This window comes from Hypoxylon fragiforme (genome assembly GCF_022984875.1).
Source record: "Hypoxylon fragiforme strain CBS 206.31 chromosome Unknown GGS25scaffold_10, whole genome shotgun sequence".
Classification (NCBI taxonomy): Eukaryota; Fungi; Ascomycota; class Sordariomycetes; order Xylariales; family Hypoxylaceae; genus Hypoxylon; species Hypoxylon fragiforme.
The window spans coordinates 1,016,252-1,033,083 of NW_026054765.1; the positions used below are offsets into that span (position 1 = coordinate 1,016,252).

At 48.1% G+C, this 16,832-nt stretch overlaps 5 protein-coding genes across 5 annotated transcripts; 3 read left to right on the top strand and 2 right to left on the bottom strand.

The window, feature by feature from the left end:
* The first annotated feature begins 54 nt into the window (after nt 1–54).
* Nucleotides 55–1,182, top strand: GGS25DRAFT_510078 (Mss4-like protein). Its single transcript, XM_049262623.1, has one exon. It carries the CDS (start codon nt 453–455, stop codon nt 936–938), a length of 486 nt encoding a protein of 161 aa, XP_049112199.1. The 5' UTR covers nt 55–452; the 3' UTR covers nt 939–1,182.
* On the top strand, nt 1,183–3,154 carry GGS25DRAFT_510079 (MFS general substrate transporter). Its single transcript, XM_049262624.1, has one exon. The coding sequence runs from the start codon at nt 1,283–1,285 to the stop codon at nt 2,777–2,779; it is 1,497 nt and encodes a 498-aa protein (XP_049112200.1). The 5' UTR covers nt 1,183–1,282; the 3' UTR covers nt 2,780–3,154.
* GGS25DRAFT_510080 (uncharacterized protein) lies at nt 3,155–4,322 on the top strand. Its single transcript, XM_049262625.1, has 3 exons — nt 3,155–3,718; nt 3,852–4,225; nt 4,291–4,322. The coding sequence occupies exons 1-2, from the start codon at nt 3,345–3,347 to the stop codon at nt 4,012–4,014; spliced, it is 537 nt and encodes a 178-aa protein (XP_049112201.1). The 5' UTR covers nt 3,155–3,344; the 3' UTR covers nt 4,015–4,225; nt 4,291–4,322.
* Nucleotides 4,323–5,067: 745 nt separating this feature from the next.
* GGS25DRAFT_510093 (uncharacterized protein) lies at nt 5,068–6,872 on the bottom strand. The gene has a single exon (XM_049262626.1). It carries the CDS (start codon nt 6,661–6,663, stop codon nt 5,311–5,313), a length of 1,353 nt encoding a protein of 450 aa, XP_049112202.1. The 5' UTR covers nt 6,664–6,872; the 3' UTR covers nt 5,068–5,310.
* An 8,691-nt stretch (nt 6,873–15,563) lies between these two features.
* On the bottom strand, nt 15,564–16,383 carry GGS25DRAFT_528148 (uncharacterized protein; the record flags this gene model as incomplete). Its single annotated transcript, XM_049265158.1, has 2 exons — nt 16,110–16,383; nt 15,564–16,018 (listed from the first exon to the last, which is right to left on the bottom strand). Exons 1-2 carry the CDS (start codon nt 16,168–16,170, stop codon nt 15,564–15,566), a joined length of 516 nt encoding a protein of 171 aa, XP_049112203.1. The 5' UTR covers nt 16,171–16,383.
* Between the last annotated feature and the right edge of the window lie 449 nt (nt 16,384–16,832).

Here is a 16,832-nt window from a genome sequence, read left to right on the forward strand (position 1 = left end):
TACACTACACCGTAAATGATAATTGAAGTTATTCGCATTCAGCCCGTTTAAGCCGTAGGCATCAATTATAATTGTTATTCCTGACTAGATACCTACTTAACCTGCCCAGGTACATGGTTACATACCTAGTTCAGGTATCATCTACATGTAGTACCTACATATGTACATATAACTGCCGAATCTCCTCACGTTGGAGACGGCTAGGGGTCTGCGGCAAGGCGCGCTAGTAACCCCTTTTCCTCCTATTCCGTCTTTACGTACATAACATATATATCTATATAGAAAATTCCCTAGTGCAACTTGATTTAAACAAGAGCCCCTGCCTACATTTCATCATTTGCACCTAAGTAAAAACACTAACGGCTTAACAATTTCGGGTGACGCCGTTTAGCAAGCCCGAGTCTTTACCAGCCGCTCCCCTCTCCCCACCCCCGGCCACACCTCACGACAGGATGGCCTCGCCAGCAACCGCAAAGCCACTGACGGTGCGGTGCCAATGCGGGCACGTGTCGTTCCCGACGCCGACGGCGCAGCCGCTCTCGCTCTTCTACTGCCACTGCACCGAGTGCCAGAAGCAGACGAGCTCCGCCTTCGGCACCTCCGCCATCTACCCCGCCTCCGGCCTGTTTCCCCTGCCGCCCCAGCTCGCCGCGCGCATGCGCGTCTTCCGGCGCGCCCCCCACGCGACCAACGGCCGCAGCCAGGACTGCTACTTCTGCGCCGAGTGCGGCTCCCGCTTGCTGCATCGCATTGTTGATGCTGATGGGAGGGCGAGGGACACGGTCAGTGTTAAGGGGGGCTGCATCGAGGGCCTGGAGTGGAGGTGGGAGACGAGCATGCATATTTTTGTCCGCTCGGCGGTCATCCCGCTGCCTGAGGGGTTCGAGACGTATGAGACGATTCCGGCGTGGATGCAGAAGTCGCTGGATGGCAAATAGTTGATTGGAGTTATTTGCTTATAAGCCACCATATGTTAGGTATGTATGTACTATGTATCGCCGATTGTTGTGGCGTTTGTGTACATGTACATAGTATGTAAATAGGTAGTGCAGCAGGTGTAATGATCGGAGGTATGTAAAGTACCTATGAGGTCATCGATCTACAGGAACGGGAACACTGTGAAACCAAATCGACGAATAAAAGTAAAAGAACCCGCCACTCAGCTCTCAATTTATACACACCATCTTCAAAGTTGCAATAAACAATTATCTCTTATACTTATAGGGTTACAATGACAGATCACCTATTTAATCTCCAATAAGTGCCTACTCAAGCTTACAAGATGCCACCCTACAAAAACCCCCCTTGGGGCTTACGCTGGCGCTCCAACACCCTCTTCATCATCGCCACCGTCGCCATCGGCCTTTTCACAGACCTGTTCCTCTACGGCCTCGTCGTCCCCGTCCTACCCTTTATGCTGCGGAACCGCCTGGCCATCCCGGAGGAGGAGATCCAATCCTACGTGTCCAACCTCTTGGCAGCTTATGCGGGCGCTTCCGTCCTCTCGTCCTTGCCGGCCGGGTGGATTGCCGACCGGACCAAGTCCCGCCAGGCCCCCTTTCTCAGTGGCCTTGCAGCCCTGCTTGCGGCTACGGTGCTGCTCGCGTTCGGCCAGAGCATAGCCGTGCTGTTCCTCGCTAGGGTCCTGCAGGGCATCAGTGCCGCGGTGGTGTGGACGATTGGTCTCGCCATGATTCTGGATACCGTCGGCCCCGAAAATTTAGGCAAAGTCGTCGGTTCCATCTTCTCCTTCATATCCATAGGCGAACTAATGGCCCCGGTGATTGGCGGCGTGCTGTACGAAAAGACGGGTTACTCGGGCGTCTTCGGGGTGGCTGCCGGCGTGCTGGGACTAGACTTCCTCATGCGCTTGGTCATGATTGAGAAGAAGACTGCTGCTAGGTATCTCGATCTTCCGGTTTCGGGTTCTCGTGGTGGGTTGCAAAGTGCGAATGGCGTAGAGGGGAACGCGAGGGGCAATGAAGAAGTCGGTGGCGACCATAATGAACCTGCTACCGAACATGACGCTCTATTACCGAATAAGAGGCGAGACAACGATGACGACTTTTACAAGATACGCCATGAACCAAATCGTATTGTTCGAGTACTCCCTTTGCTTGTGTGTTTCAAGGACCCTAGGCTACTTGCCGGTCTAAGTGTCGCCTTCGTCCAGGCTTCCCTCCTTGCCCTCTTCGACGCCACCATCCCGACAGAGGCTCAAAGTCTCTTTGGCTTTACGTCTCTCCAAGCTGGTCTCTTATTCATCGCGCTGGATGTACCCTACCTTGTGCTAGGGCCCATTGCAGGATGGGCAGTGGACCGATACGGCACCAAAATGGCTGCAGTCATCGGATTCGGATATCTGGTTCCTGTTCTCATCCTCCTGAGACTACCCTCAGATAACCCGCTACCCGGAAACTCCAATATCATTCTATACTGCGCACTGCTGGCATTGAACGGTATAGGGCTAGCCATCATTGGCTCTCCTAGTGTAGTCGAATCAAGCGACGTGGTGCGCAAGTTCGAGAAGGCCAATCCCGGATTCTTCGGTACCAATGGCCCTTACGCTCAACTTTACGGCTTCAACTCCCTCTTTTTCTGTGCGGGACTCACTGTAGGCCCCCTCGTGGCGGGAGCGCTACGCGATGGCATAGGATATGGTAACATGAACCTTGTATTTGGCATTGTGGCAGCCATCACCGCTATCATGTCATTTTTGGTCATTGGCGGAAAGCCGCGCAAGGATCTTTTTCAAAGAATCTTCCGGAGGGACAGGTGAGGTGATTGTTGGGATAAACTACCGGGCGTTTGAAAACATTACATCGTGCATTACCAATGGAAACATGGGTCGGATTAGCAAAAGAACTATTCCTAGATAGAGCATATAGAGAGGGGATATTATAAAAGCTGGTACCTATGTAAGAATTATAGACTAGGAATCGCATCACATCATACCCTAAAAATGGGGCAATTCGCACCATCGAAGATAGACCATCACGACATACCGATCAATGTAATTCGGCCTCATTTAGACCGGTTTACAATCCCGCTGCGGTATGAGGTGGTGTCACTTAGATCTAGGCCGTGCCAAGACAAAAAAATCGAAGTTGCGATATATCCGGCTCCGAGCACGTAAGCACGACAAAGAAAACAACGCAAGGGGCTTACTTCATAGGTAGGCCGCGGCATAAATAGGTGCAAGTAACTTCACCATCATCACCAATTCTGTGACTTTGCAATTACTTACTTCTCTACATTCCACTGATACATATTCTGTTCAAGTATATTCTATAACCCCAAACACACACACACACACACACACACACACCCAATCAACCACCACCATGGCCTCCAACACCAACACCAACACAACCACCCTCTACGACCTCGTAATCCCCACGTACACCAGCGGCCTGCAAACCCTCTCGCACATCCTCACCACCGCCTCCACCCACTCCTCCAACCTCAACCTCCCCACCGCCCGCCTGGTCCCCGACCAGCTCCCCCTGACCTTCCAGATCCACAACGCGACCAAGCACGTGCACCTGAGCGTGAGCCGGCTCACCGGCGACGCGGCGGGCGTCGCCAACCCCCCCTCGTACGACGCGACGGAGGACTCGTTCGCGCAGCTGCTGGCGCGCGTGGACAGGGCGCTGGAGGCGCTCAAGAGCGTGGATAAGGGGAGGGCCGGGGGGTTCGAGGGCGCGGAGACGGAGATGTGAGATTTTTTCCTTTTCTTTCCTTTTCTTTTCCTTTACCCCCCCCCCCCCCCCCCCCCCCCTTTTTTTTTTTGTTAGGTTGCTTTTTGATGCTAAAACCACCTGACTGATGAACGAAAAACAACAAAACAGAGCCTGGAAGAACGAAACCCACAAGATCTCCGTGCGCCAGGCGATCCTCGAACACAACGTCCCCAACTTCTACTTCCACCTCGTCACGGCCTACTCCATCCTCCGCGCCCAGGGGGTCCCGCTCGGCAAGGCCGATTATCTCGCGGCTTTCCTGCATTTGTGATTGGAGAGTATTCGTACCTACCTACTAGGTACCTAACCTATCGCGGTAACCTATGTACTACATATGTAGGTAGCTAGGTAGCTAGGTAGACCTATGGTTGATCAAAGTACAATACATAGGTACCTAGTAACTAAATTAAGAATTAAAAAAAAAAGTACCTACTTGCCCATATTCGGGTGGCCTAACCATGGATGTATCTTCCTATCGGGGTCTGTGATGATGAGTATGTATTTTAAATGCCTATGGCCTGGAAACTGAGTTTGGTAACTTACGTACCTAAGTACGTGGCCCGTGACTGCAAAACTCACTTGACATCCATCCACCAAAACTACTTCATCACATAATGAATGTATTGCACGGACTGAAAGTTAAAGGGGGTCTCTGAACGAGAGATGGTATTATCTACCTAAACCACGTATTCATCGCCTACACCGGGATCTGATCACGAATATATCGCCAAACATGTACTAGAATGTAACGAAAGAAAGAGAACCAGACAAATAAGTATCCAACAGATTGGGGTATCAATCCCACAGTACGTACGAATCCAAACCACCCTCCCCCCCCCCCGGATCATGGAATGAGAAATCAGGTCTTGTCTAACTAGCGAAGCAACAGCCCCAAGGTCCGCCGGAGGAACCACACAATTCACTGCTGCGCGCAGAAAACCGTAATAATAAAAGACCAACATTAGTTCCTCCGTCTTGTGATTACCCTCATCTGAAAATGAATGGGTATCTCTGAGTCATGTCATCAGTCATCAACTAAGAAAGATAAATCATCGCTAATTTCCATGTCTTGTGCAAATCCACAACAACCAATCCAGAAACAAAATAAGAATGAGAGGATACCCAAAGTAAACACCGCCATACATACGACAGGGAAGATATAGCTGTGATCATGTAACGAGTGGATGGCCCTTCTCACCTACATAACACCCTCTTAGAAAATGAGTCTTCTGCCCCCAACGCCACGTGTGCCGCCGTAGTATAACCCAATTCAATATCAAATGCAACCGCAAGCCTCGTTAAAAAATGAAAATAATCAGAATAGAAAAAACTAGCAGATGGTATATTTCGTGAGTCGAGTAACGATCGTATATCATGCAGATGCTTGATGGAAGAACAACTAAAAGAGAAATCGTGAGCCTCATCAATCCATTGCGACTGGGCATCGTAAAAGTTCAAGGTGTATTATATTTCGTAGGTATATTTCGCAGATATATGGCGTATTGATAGGTCGTAAGATATGTCATGAGGAAGTATAAGAGTTCTGCGGTATAGATTTCTACAATCTTCAGTATGCCGTGGTTGCACTCCCCTCACTTGTCGCAACGGCTACTAGAGCCTGCAGACGAAGCATGTTATCTCGTTCTCCAGAGTTATCGTCTCTGGGCGAAGGATTAGGTGCATTCTCGCGAGCTGGAAATCCAGGAAATTCGCGGATATTTGGGTGAACCATGCGATCGACTCGTGCGATTTTCTCCGGCGGTGCGTCCGCGTGCACCGTTACAGGCCCATTGTACCACCCTCGTCGCTTAGATTCCCTTGAACTGGCAATTGATGGCGCCGACATCGTGTGTTGGTGAAATGTCCTCGGTAGACCTGCGGGGCCAGGTGGTCGACGATCAACAATTACCGGCTCGTGAAATCGTACAGTCGGAGGATTTAATCTAATTCGATCCGCCTCTGCTTCGACGGCTTGATGTGCCTCACGGGCCCAATTACTGGCAGTATCTGTAGGTGGTGGATTATTCGACGCAATTTCCAGTCTAGTCAAACCGCGATGTAAGCCCATGTCCCAGTTAGCTGTACCGCGCCTGTCGTCCGAGTCGCCAGAATGGGTGGAAGGCAGCATTGCCGGTGGGTGGGAAACCTCAGAGTCCACCATCATGGGGGAAGGGTTTCGTCTAGGGGGCGTTGCCGGACGATGTGGAATAGGTCCAAACGACTCTATTCCAGGCAACCGAAGTGTTGTGCTCTGTTGCTGTGGAACAGCTAAAGGTAGCGGCGCTGCGACAGGGCTGTCGAATTGTGATGGCGTAACGACATTACTCAAACGACTGCTGGGGTTGACAGCGTTGAAATTAGTCGAGTCGGGATGCCAAGTACGGCGGCGCCAGTCTTCTGTTTGCGAGGTTGACTCGCGTCTAGAAGAGAATACTGAAGATGTCGGTGATCCTATAATACTGCTACTTGGTGAAAATGGAGGATGGCTGGAAGCGTTTGGAGGAACTGGGCCAAACAGGGGGCGGCCGAGGCTTGTACCGTGGGGAGATTGGAATGGTATACCACCCGATGGTACGCTGAGCCGGCGGCCTGGTGTTCTATGGCCGGAGTACATAGGTTGAGACCTTGGATGAGACGCGCCTGGGGACGCCATGACAGGTCCCCATCGTGGGCTATTTTGTCCAGTCGAGAAAGTTGCTGAGGTAGGCGTGCTGAAATCGCTTGGGGATGGTGGCCGGTACGAATATGCGGTTTCGGTGCCAGGGTGATAGGTCTCAATGGAAAGTCGAGACCTCGGATCTGCCATCACTAGAGGAGGTGGTCGTCGGCGTACGTCCTCGCGTGTGCTAAAGGTTGAGCCAACAGAGCTGATGCTTGAAGTCGAAAGAGATTTGGCATGACCCCGGGTTGGTGTACCCATACTACCTGCTGTTGAAGCCCGAGCCCTCCCAGGTTGTCGTACTCGATCGGTTCGAATCTGTCTTTGAAATCTTGTGCCCGTGGCCGCAAGTGAATCAATCGGGATGTCTTCATTGACGTGAACAGTTTGCGCATGCTGTCGCAAGTTATCCAATCGCGAAAATCGTCTGGAGCAATGGCATTGAAATGGACGCTCCCCAGTATGTTTCCTATCATGAAAGTCAGTTAAACCCTTCGCCCAGAGAGAAAAAAATAGGAACAGCGATTAATACCGAATATGCCTGGCTAGGTGTTCGCTTCTCGTAAAGCTCAGGTTGCAGGGCGGGTAGTCGGTGCAATAGAATCTCTGCGACTTCTTTTTCTTATTCGACTTTGACCCATCCGCATTCACGCTCTCATCATCTGATCCTGCACCATCTTCTCCTTGGTTTTCCCCATCTGAATCATCCATATCCACGTCTTCCGAGTCTCCTCGAGACTTTCTCGAATGTTGTGAGTTCTCTCGCTTCGGAGTATGTTTCTCTTCGATACTTTCGGGAATCTGGACTGCTTGCGGGAACGGTGAAGTTGGTAATGGCCGTTGGCCGAAGGTGGCTTTTGTTGGAGTGGGTGTGGTTGGCGACCGTGCAGCCCCATCATCTTTCTTCATATCTATCACCATTGGAGTATTGACGGGCCGGAAAGTCGCCGCCATGGTATAGTTTCCGAAATCCGTCGTGAAATTAATTGAATACCAGCGCTGAGGACCCTGGCAAGTGATTATTCAAGGTTTTTTGTTCTCTTTGAAAGACTTCTTTCCCGGTGTAGAAACCTAGTTTCGGCCAGAGCTCTCAAGTCTCGAGGCGAGTTTCTAAAGGACGAGCGGCGGAGATAGCGGGGTTGATAGGGATATTTAAAGGGGTATTTTAAATATAAAAGCGGAGAGGGTAGTAAGAGGGGAGAGAAATGATGATAAATAGTCGGTATTATTCATTCGCAGTTGTCAGTTGTTGATATTCTGAGAGTGTGTTTCCTAAGAATGAGCACTCAGGTCCCGGAAGTTCTCGGTAGAGAGATCGAGTCAGGTCGGGCGGGCAGCGGCTGAAAGTAAGACAGATGGGGACTTGGGTAGTAGGATACGATAGGATGGACCTTAGGAATGACGAATGCTGGTCTTTTGGAACGTTGCGAATGCAACCGCAACCGCAAGCGGCAAGAAAGAATTCAAGCAACACTATTAGGTCTGATGTTAAAATAAATAATAACATCAACCAACAAGGACGACACAACAATTTCCCTGGTATTTCTAACCAGTTATGGTACTCCTACCGACAGAACATTTCATCCCGAACGGCGAGTGAGAAGAGAGCCTGAGAGTCTAGGCCAGGGACTAGCCAACCACCAAAAGGGTTGAATCTAGAAGCGGGAGTTGGGTCGATCAAGCTGAAAGCGAGTTGAGAGTTGAGAGTTAAGAGTGGAATTAAAAATTCCTGCAGGTTTCCGACTCGAGGGCCAACCGAGGAACTTAATCGAATATCCCTGAATTAAATGTAGAGTGAGAAACCAGTGAACGTTTAACTGGTTATGTTGACGATAACGTTATGATACTAATAATGGAAATTGGTCTACAGGTGGCAAGAAGGGATGACGGAGAGAAAAGGGGAGGGATCTTAAAACGGAACAAAAAAGGGTTGGAGGGGTAATGAAGCAATATGATGAGATTGGTAGGTAGGTAAGTAGTATGTAGGAGGGATGGGTTGGAATGGCCGGCTTGTCAATGATGACTTGTGATGGGATACCTACTAGGTATGGTCTAGATGGATGGGGATCCCTAGTCAAAATCGGAAAGACATATGTATGCGCGCGTATAGTAGTAGTACCTATCTTATGTATGTATATACATAGTATGTAGGTGTATGTAGGTGTATGTGTATGTGTATGTGTGTGTAAATTGCAGGGAATATGTTGTGTGTGGTATGTATGGTATGTATAGGTAAGTGAGGAGGTATGTATGGATGTATGTATTTGGGATTCAGGGTGTATGTATTGAATAATTGATGTGCGCGCGTGTGTGTCTAAGTAAAATCTTCTAAGGAACACCGTAGCGTAGCTAAGTAAACTACCGTACCTATGGCACTTTTTTTTTTCTTTGACAGGGACGGTTGACACTTGGTGGGAAGGCTTGGCGGTATGGAAATATGCACGAATGAAGAGCTATACGAAGTGTCTGCGTGCGTGTGTGCCTGGTAAAGTGGATAGAGGGACGGACGTACAGTAGTGGATATCTGGCCTGGTGATTATCGCAACAGTTCATTCGTTAGAGGCGCAGGAAGAGCCATCGATTTAATAAAGACGGAAAGGCTAGTGAGGTCATCGAACCATAGGGCCTTTATTTGAATTGTTTGTGGTTACAAAATACCTTTTTCTATTGTCTCTGATGGAGGATTTGGACAACAGTTGGTATTATCATCTATGAAGGATGAGGGGATGACACCAAGAGAATGTGAGGTAAAAAAAAAAAAAACAACAGAACAAGATCCAAAGATTACTTATTAGTAATGCGATAGGGTATATGTATGTAGGGCAGAAACATATCCATGGATATATATGTACCTACCTAAGATAGGTAGTATAAACTGAAAATGTGAGACAGCAGAGCTGCGGACTTTAGGTGGAGGATTCCAACCGCACAGACATTATTCATATCACGAAGAGGAGCAAGAATTACAATGAACACCTTTCCCTTTTTCTTGGGGCTTATGGGTTGTTGGTCTTTTTTGATGTTGGGTTGGTGGGATGGAGGGAAGTCGGTTTGATCTCTTTGGCTACTAAGAGAGGGGCAGGCACAGAATAAACTAGGTACAGTAGAGGGGACAAGAGGGGGGGTTTTTACGTTGCAGCTTTCAACGTTATTCCTGTCTGCTGTTGGTGCGAGGGGCTGGGGCGCGCCGCTACAGGGCAGTTTATCTACCCCTGTTCTCCAAGGCTGTTTTATGTATATGCATGTACTTTCCCTGTGCAAGAACCTTGAATCATCATCCATGTGGGTCCTAACTAGTATAAACCCTGCGAGGTACCTCTCCGGTACCTTTTCTCCTGCGTACACTACGGCGTACATACGATGATCAATAATTAGGACTGAGGAGTCAGGGCTTAGGACAGTAAGGACTACATACCTGAATAGTACTAGAAGCACTAAGGAAGTCAGCGCAGGGAACAGGCCTAGAAGTTGGCGAGGAGTCAGGACAGGCTGACAGGGGTTTGCACCTCTATAAAAAGAGACGTCATGGTATGATTGGTGCAACTTTTAGCGTATTTCTTGTGTTCCAGGGAATCAGCCCCCGGGCTTCGGGTACGATGATGTGTAGGTAAGTACTAGGTACTAGGAAAGAATCATGGGATCAAATTCAATCGTTCAATGTTCCTCCTAGCATTGAATGCCATTAATTAACTAACAATCGAAAACGAAAACAAAAATCCATAAACCCAAACCAATCCTCTTTACCTACCACACACATACGTCCCCACAACTAGCCGTGATCGCAGACAGAATACATCATGGATCATAATCTAATATGCTAGCTACATCGAACTACTCGGGTAGTTGGTATAAATAGTCCTGATTCCTGATATTAAGCGCTTCAGCTCGTAAGGCAGCAGAGATATTTCAGTTCGACTATAAACACTAGGCTAGCTACATGCATCGAATCGGTACCAGACATCAGTTGCAATCACTGTCCCTGAACGAACGCCCCGAACGTTTTTGTCATCATCTGTTGTGTCACCTCACCCATTCTGACCGCTTGGGTAGATACTGTTAGAAAAGAAGTCCAACTATTATTATACTGCCATATATCGCAAAGAGAAGGGAATATATATTCAAATCGGCCGGACTACGTATAAGATTTGCTGAACATGGCCTCTTTCCGCGAGACTACTAAGGGACCTAGGTACGCTATAGTTGAATCACGAGCTTACTTCTCTGCTTCCCTCTTCCCTTCAAAGTTCTCCCTTCTCCCTGGATCCATCTTCAGACTCCCCACCCCCCTTTTATTTCTAGCCTATCTCTTATAAACACAAGTCCCATACAAGTATCCACATAAATCCATCAGTGACATAGAATGGCTCGCTCTCAAGTGTGATTCTGTTATGGAAAGGGGAGATGCATATTGTTGTTTAATAATGCGAGTTGCTCAAAATGATCTCTCGTCACCCGCTAGATCTCTACGACCCTTGAAGAGATGGTCGCTGCTAACTAGGCTCAATATGGGTATGATCTACACCACCGCGGCGCCCTCTGACGCAGTGACGCAACGCCCGTCCAGCATCTACTACAATTAACTTACATATCCTATTCAGTTAACATTCATCCTCCAACTTTTATTCTACGTTATATGATTGGAAAGGGACGCCGAGAAATATTACGGTCTAGTCGATACTTGTAGTCTGATTTCTCACAACAGCCTCATCGCACGAGAATGTCAACAGACAAGATGAGGTCCTGTCCCTTTTAAGGGGTCATTCCATATACCTACTTCAAGTGCTGTATGTAATCGGGACTGTCGTGTAAGGGCTCATTCGGGTTCCCGGACATCCATCTTATCCATTAGTTTCGCCGCATTCCTGCCAGTTCATCACAACTGGCCTGTACCTTGCTTCGGGTACCTATCAAGTATCGTGGCCGGGTAATTATAGTATATGTATAGGTATGTACCTGAGATAAGAGTCTGCATGTACATGTTATGTAGTACATACTTGACGATTACGCCTATTTCACCACAATGGTCTTGTACCAATGGACATGACCCTTATGTAGTTTAGCACACACCACATTTATCTAACATGATATTTCGTGGCTACATATGTATTGCTTGCACTCGAATCAACGACCAAGGCTGTATAGCCTTTCTCGTTGAGAGATAGGCGAACTTGCCACTCAACCCTCACCGCCTGCCACATGGAACACAAAGTCTGTGTGCTACAGACAGACGTAATGCTATCCATTATCGTGGTTCTTGTACCTGATGATCCACCATCTCTCTACCACGTACGCGGTAGTTTTATCTGCATTAGTCCTGAAACACCAGGTTCGCCCGGCCTACTAATTGTAAGACCCAAAAACATTGCCTAGACAAGTAGCCCTTTTGTCTCTGTATTGTGCTCTGGATAACTACTGGTTCCTAGATATTCACCGAAGCTACGATCGTCGGCAAGGACGAAAATCGTACCTCACTTTCACTTTCACATTGATAACTCTTACAGTACCTAGGAGAGGTCCAAGCTTTATTTCGGATACGCGAATTAGTTGTTTACTACACCCGAACTTACACGGGAGCTTTCTTAGATGGTTTCACCTATACGATATTACCCAAGTTTTCGAAAGGCCCGGCACATACTGTACATCTATGTATGTAGGTATTCAATGTTAGTCTGAGACGTCTTATTAAAGAGTCACATGCAGGTCTACATACCTACATACCTACATATCTCAGTGCTATTAGGTACCTAATAGGTACGAAGAGCGGTACCTAAACCTTGCAACGACCTAGGGTCCATAAGGTCCATTGAGACAAGGGGGGGCCAGAGTCAGTCATCACCGGCCAGACCCGAACCCCTCTCTCCCACCCCTCGCTTTACCCCCTCTTCCCCTCCCCCGCCATCAATTTGACGCAACACTGTAGCTTATCGATATGCCCTACCAGGAGACGGGATGGTCGGCGATAGGTATGGGTGGCGTCATATCATATTGCTAATATCGACTCATGGTAGGGCTATATTACCTACCGTTAATTATCTCTGATGATCTGGGATTACTTCCCACGTTCTGTCTAGTGCATTTCCTAGTTGAGGCATCTGCAGAACGGAAAATTAACTCAAGCAGGGCTGTACATCAGATGACTGCTCACTTTGGATTATTAGTCCGTTATCACCGGTCCATCGTCTTGTGTGTTGCGTGTACAGTATACGAACTTCCCAGGACCATATTTCCACACCAGTACATACATATACACACTACTATGTATGTACATCCGTGCCTGAATCGCGGCCCTGCCAAGGGACAGGGCTGAGATGAAACGGAATCCACGACGACTTTTGAAATGCATGGATATTATATGTGCCATACCGGCGCATCGGTATGGTGCTTACTGGATGCGCGTTTTAGTTGAGTGATAGGAGGAGCCTGTTACTTGGTACTAAGTACCTAGGCGAAGTTTACATATGGATGTTGGATCGAAACATGACGCGGCTCTCTACCACATGTTAGTACACAGATTGGTAGAGGTGTGTGTACTAGGTAGATCATTGTTCGAGACTCCCAGCAACCCGGGTCGTCCTAATACAACACCGACATTCTAACCAACAGTCCCTTTGGTCTCTTTGGGTATTGATGTATCGGCATTTTTCAAAAAGAAGTGATAAAAGACTTGGAGTATAGATAGCTGCTTCATGCCTATTGACGTTGAGTATAATTTAGCACTTGATATGACCTAACTTCCTGTACTTCTAGCAATAGTGTAACTAATCCGCAGGATGCAAGGCACGATCCATCCATGATGGATGCATATCTAATACTAACTAAGTACATCAAGCTCACTTTACCCGCGACGGTCATCACTCGCTTTCGCACCACATTACTTATCGCCGTCCTCGCTTATCGTACATGCCTAACTTGACATCCACGATACTAACCTACTTTGATGTACTACTTTGATGTACTTACCTAGGTACATAGCATACATACATACATGGATGAGTAAGGTACTAAGGTTAGAGTAAGGGAATAATAGTGCCAACCTAAGTTAGTACCTCCTAGATACCTACCCTCTATATTAGATCCATTAGTATTAGGCACTATACTGCGTTACAGTGTTTGAGTTCCCAGCTACGGGCGCTTCCACTTCTAACACCAAACTTTAATAGAGAACTAGTCAGGTACTCCAAGAACTGTTCCTTGCTCCACTTCTGCCAACACTGAATCATGTTCCTTACTAAAAAAGACGAAAGTCAAATAGCAAATCCTGATCTGATTGTTTATAATAAAGTTTAGTTTAAGAGATGTCCATCGAGATCAAGTTTCCAGATCCTTTTTAGACTTCAACTATTCCCCTTAACCACCACCTATACGTCCCATGGATGACTCAACCCGAATCATCATGATTCTATCCTCGTCTCCCAAGTTCTTCGAATCGTGGTAATATGGAACCACTTCCTACAGTAGCAGCAAGTTAACCATATAGATATTGCGGCATTGCAACCTCATCCCGAGATCCAGACTACGCCCGACATGCCAGAACTGACTGGTGCAAACTCGCAATCAACGCCCTAAGACTTTGTAATGTTTGCCATTCTTGCCCAACCAAGCCAGCCAGCTTCGGATTGTGAGTGTATGACGATATACCTTGCTTTCTGTTACTACTACCAATACCCATTCAAATGGTACGCGGCACCCCCACGTACGACAAGACTACTAGGCTAGGTAGTCTTCTTGGTCAAGATAGCTGTAGTATTACTACCATATGCCACCCACAAACCAGGGGAGAGGGGGAACAGCGAAAGGAAAAAAAAGAAATGGCACTTTAGACGAGGTTTGACCAGGGCGTCCCTTATTACTATTTGTGTGGTTTTGGTTTACATGATGATAATAGGTATCAATAGAAATGTTGCCCAGGTGTACTGGCGTATCCACCATACAGCCGTACTGTAGTACTTGGTAGCGTGGTTTACCACATGCAAGTGCTACATAGTAGGTTCCGCATCTTTATTCGCAGCCAATACGATTCTTCCTACGTGTCATACATACATACCTACCTACATAACATGCCAGCGTCGTTCATTCATTCATATTTTTGCTTTTTTTTTTGCTTTTTCCCCTTAAGCGAGAACCGGGATCGTCGCCCGAGTTTTCTGCTCTGCACAACGAGCCCGGCGTGGTGTAAGATATTGACAGGCAATACGGTGTAGCGGGCTCTTGCTCACATATATCTCTAGGTAGGCAGGTAGGCATATGTGCTGTACTTTTGAACCTCCACGAATATATAAGTGCCGATGATAGGTTGCGTCGTAAACATACACCTCCGTTGGTAAGTAATAAACAGAATACCACGCACGCGGTTACGGCCGGCGTCTCTCCGGGTGGTAATTTTTAATTTCTCGCGCCGTTCGAAAGGCTCGGGGTGGCAACGGCAACCGGAGAGGCCGGGAAAAGCAATAACCAATGCATACGTTGATTCGGTTCTCGGATCTATCCATCCATGCCTACCTAAGGTATCCATCCACTCCTGGGGACCCGTGTTGACCTTTTACCGGTTCCACGTGTACTACGTCCCAATCCAAAATGCAGAATCCTATCGCTTCGCTTGCAAAGTCCACAGCACAGGAACGTACTAGGTAGGTATGTAAGGTCGATCATTTTTTTTCGGCAATGTAGGTACGCTTAGCCCCTATTCATATCAATGGAGGCTCTCTACGTCATTCTCTTTTTTTTTATCAACTTTTCTTTTCATGCATGTGAAACGTGATAGGTGCTTTGAGAACTAGACAAACAAATGAAACATATGGATTCATTCCAGCTCAAAACTTCCATACTGAGGCATGGTTGAGGTCTTACTGAAGCGTCGTAGTTTCTGGTGGAAAGTGCTGGGTCCATTACTTGATCATGACTTTTTTTCTTGTTGTATCTGTTTTGAGGGTGTCTCCAGTCCTAGTCGTGATGACTTTTTTTGCCGTAGATAGAGAAAAGAAGAGAAAAAGAAACACGGCATAACAACCCTTGTGAACTCAGGCAAAGAAACGACGAGATGTATGTGCTATTATGAAAGGCCCAGCTCAGCTACACTTCTCCAGCGGGCTTTAAACCTGTCCAGGTGATGAAGATCACCTTAAGGGATCTTGAATACCTAGATGATCTCTTATTATGGCTACCTAAGGTTTGGAGGCATTGGCGCCTATACCTATTTCAGAGCCAACAGTTGCAGTAAACATCGAAAACGTCACGACCGACACGAAGTCCGGACCGCAGCACTGGTAACTGGAAGACGTGGCAGTACTAATCGACCTCGTGGTAACTAGAGAAGAAGAAGTCTTCTTCTTTTGAGACACCGGAATCGAAGAAGTGACTGATATCGTAGGGCTTATTAGTGGGAAGCCGATAGAAAAGGTGGTAGTTAAAGAATAAGAAGACGTCACGGTCACGCCCATCGCCCCCTGAAGCTGATGCATAGGGGCACGAGCCGTCCCGCTTCTGCCGCCCTGGCAGCTGTTGGCCACACAGTCCCGCTGGTACGGCGACGACTCCAGCCACACGCGACACGCGCCGTGCTTCGGCGTGTACGGCAGGGACTCGTCGGCCAGCTGGTTCGGGTCGTACTGTACGACGACTACCACTGAGTCAGCCAGCCATCCCGTCTAAAACGGCGTATAAAGCCACCATACCCAACCTTAAGGGGCCCGAGACTAGGGAGAACTGACCTTTGCCCCTCGCAGACGTATCGACCAGCGAATCGACCTCGTCTGTCCTCCGGCTTGACATGCCCCCTCCTCGTCACCTTGACCCCCCGCAAACGGCGTGCCCAATTCCGAACACCGTGTCAAGCAGGGCGTCGATTCTGCCGCACTCCGCGTTGGTGCGCCATCGTCTCAGACCTTGTTCCCGCCGGCGTCGGTGGTGTAGGCGCGCACGGGCCCGAGACATAGATCTGCAGTCTCTGTTGAGGTCGCCGCCGGGACTGGAAAGGTCGGAGGGCTTGAGGTAGTTGGTGGTGCCGCCCGGTGTCGTCCATCAGCCCGGTTTCGGTGAAGTGCGATAGCCAGGCGCCCCTTTTTTTTCAGAGCTGGTCACGATGGAGGTGCAGCTTGGGAAAGTTGAGGGTTAGTTGGGATGGATGGTGGTGCTAAAAGAAACGGCATATGAGCTTAGGTGGTGTACTTAATTGACTTGACTAGAGCGTTATGGGCTATGAGGGCATGCCTAGATTATATACATATTCTCGACGTGACTCCATACACTGTACCTGAGAGCAGTCCCTAGACATTCATTTAAGTAGAGAGTCAGATCTAGGGGCATTATAAATGCCCTAGTATATACTCAGGCAGGTAGATAGATACCTCTGATTCATACATATAGGAGTTAGTATAGAGAATCTACTGAGAACATCAAGATATGATTAGGAGAAGGAAGGCTTGGTGATAAAG

What these genes read in the sequence shown, in the direction of transcription:
- GGS25DRAFT_510078 (XM_049262623.1), top strand. Translation starts at nt 453, where the DNA reads ATGGCCTCGCCAGCAACCGCAAAGCCACTGACGGTGCGGTGCCAATGC.
- GGS25DRAFT_510079 (XM_049262624.1), top strand. Translation starts at nt 1,283, where the DNA reads ATGCCACCCTACAAAAACCCCCCTTGGGGCTTACGCTGGCGCTCCAAC.
- GGS25DRAFT_510080 (XM_049262625.1), top strand. Translation starts at nt 3,345, where the DNA reads ATGGCCTCCAACACCAACACCAACACAACCACCCTCTACGACCTCGTA. An exon ending in GAGGGCGCGGAGACGGAGAT is followed by an intron (nt 3,719 to 3,851) that starts GTGAGATTTTTT and finishes ACAACAAAACAG; the next exon opens with AGCCTGGAAGAACGAAACCC.
- GGS25DRAFT_510093 (XM_049262626.1), bottom strand. Translation starts at nt 6,663, where the DNA reads ATGGGTACACCAACCCGGGGTCATGCCAAATCTCTTTCGACTTCAAGC.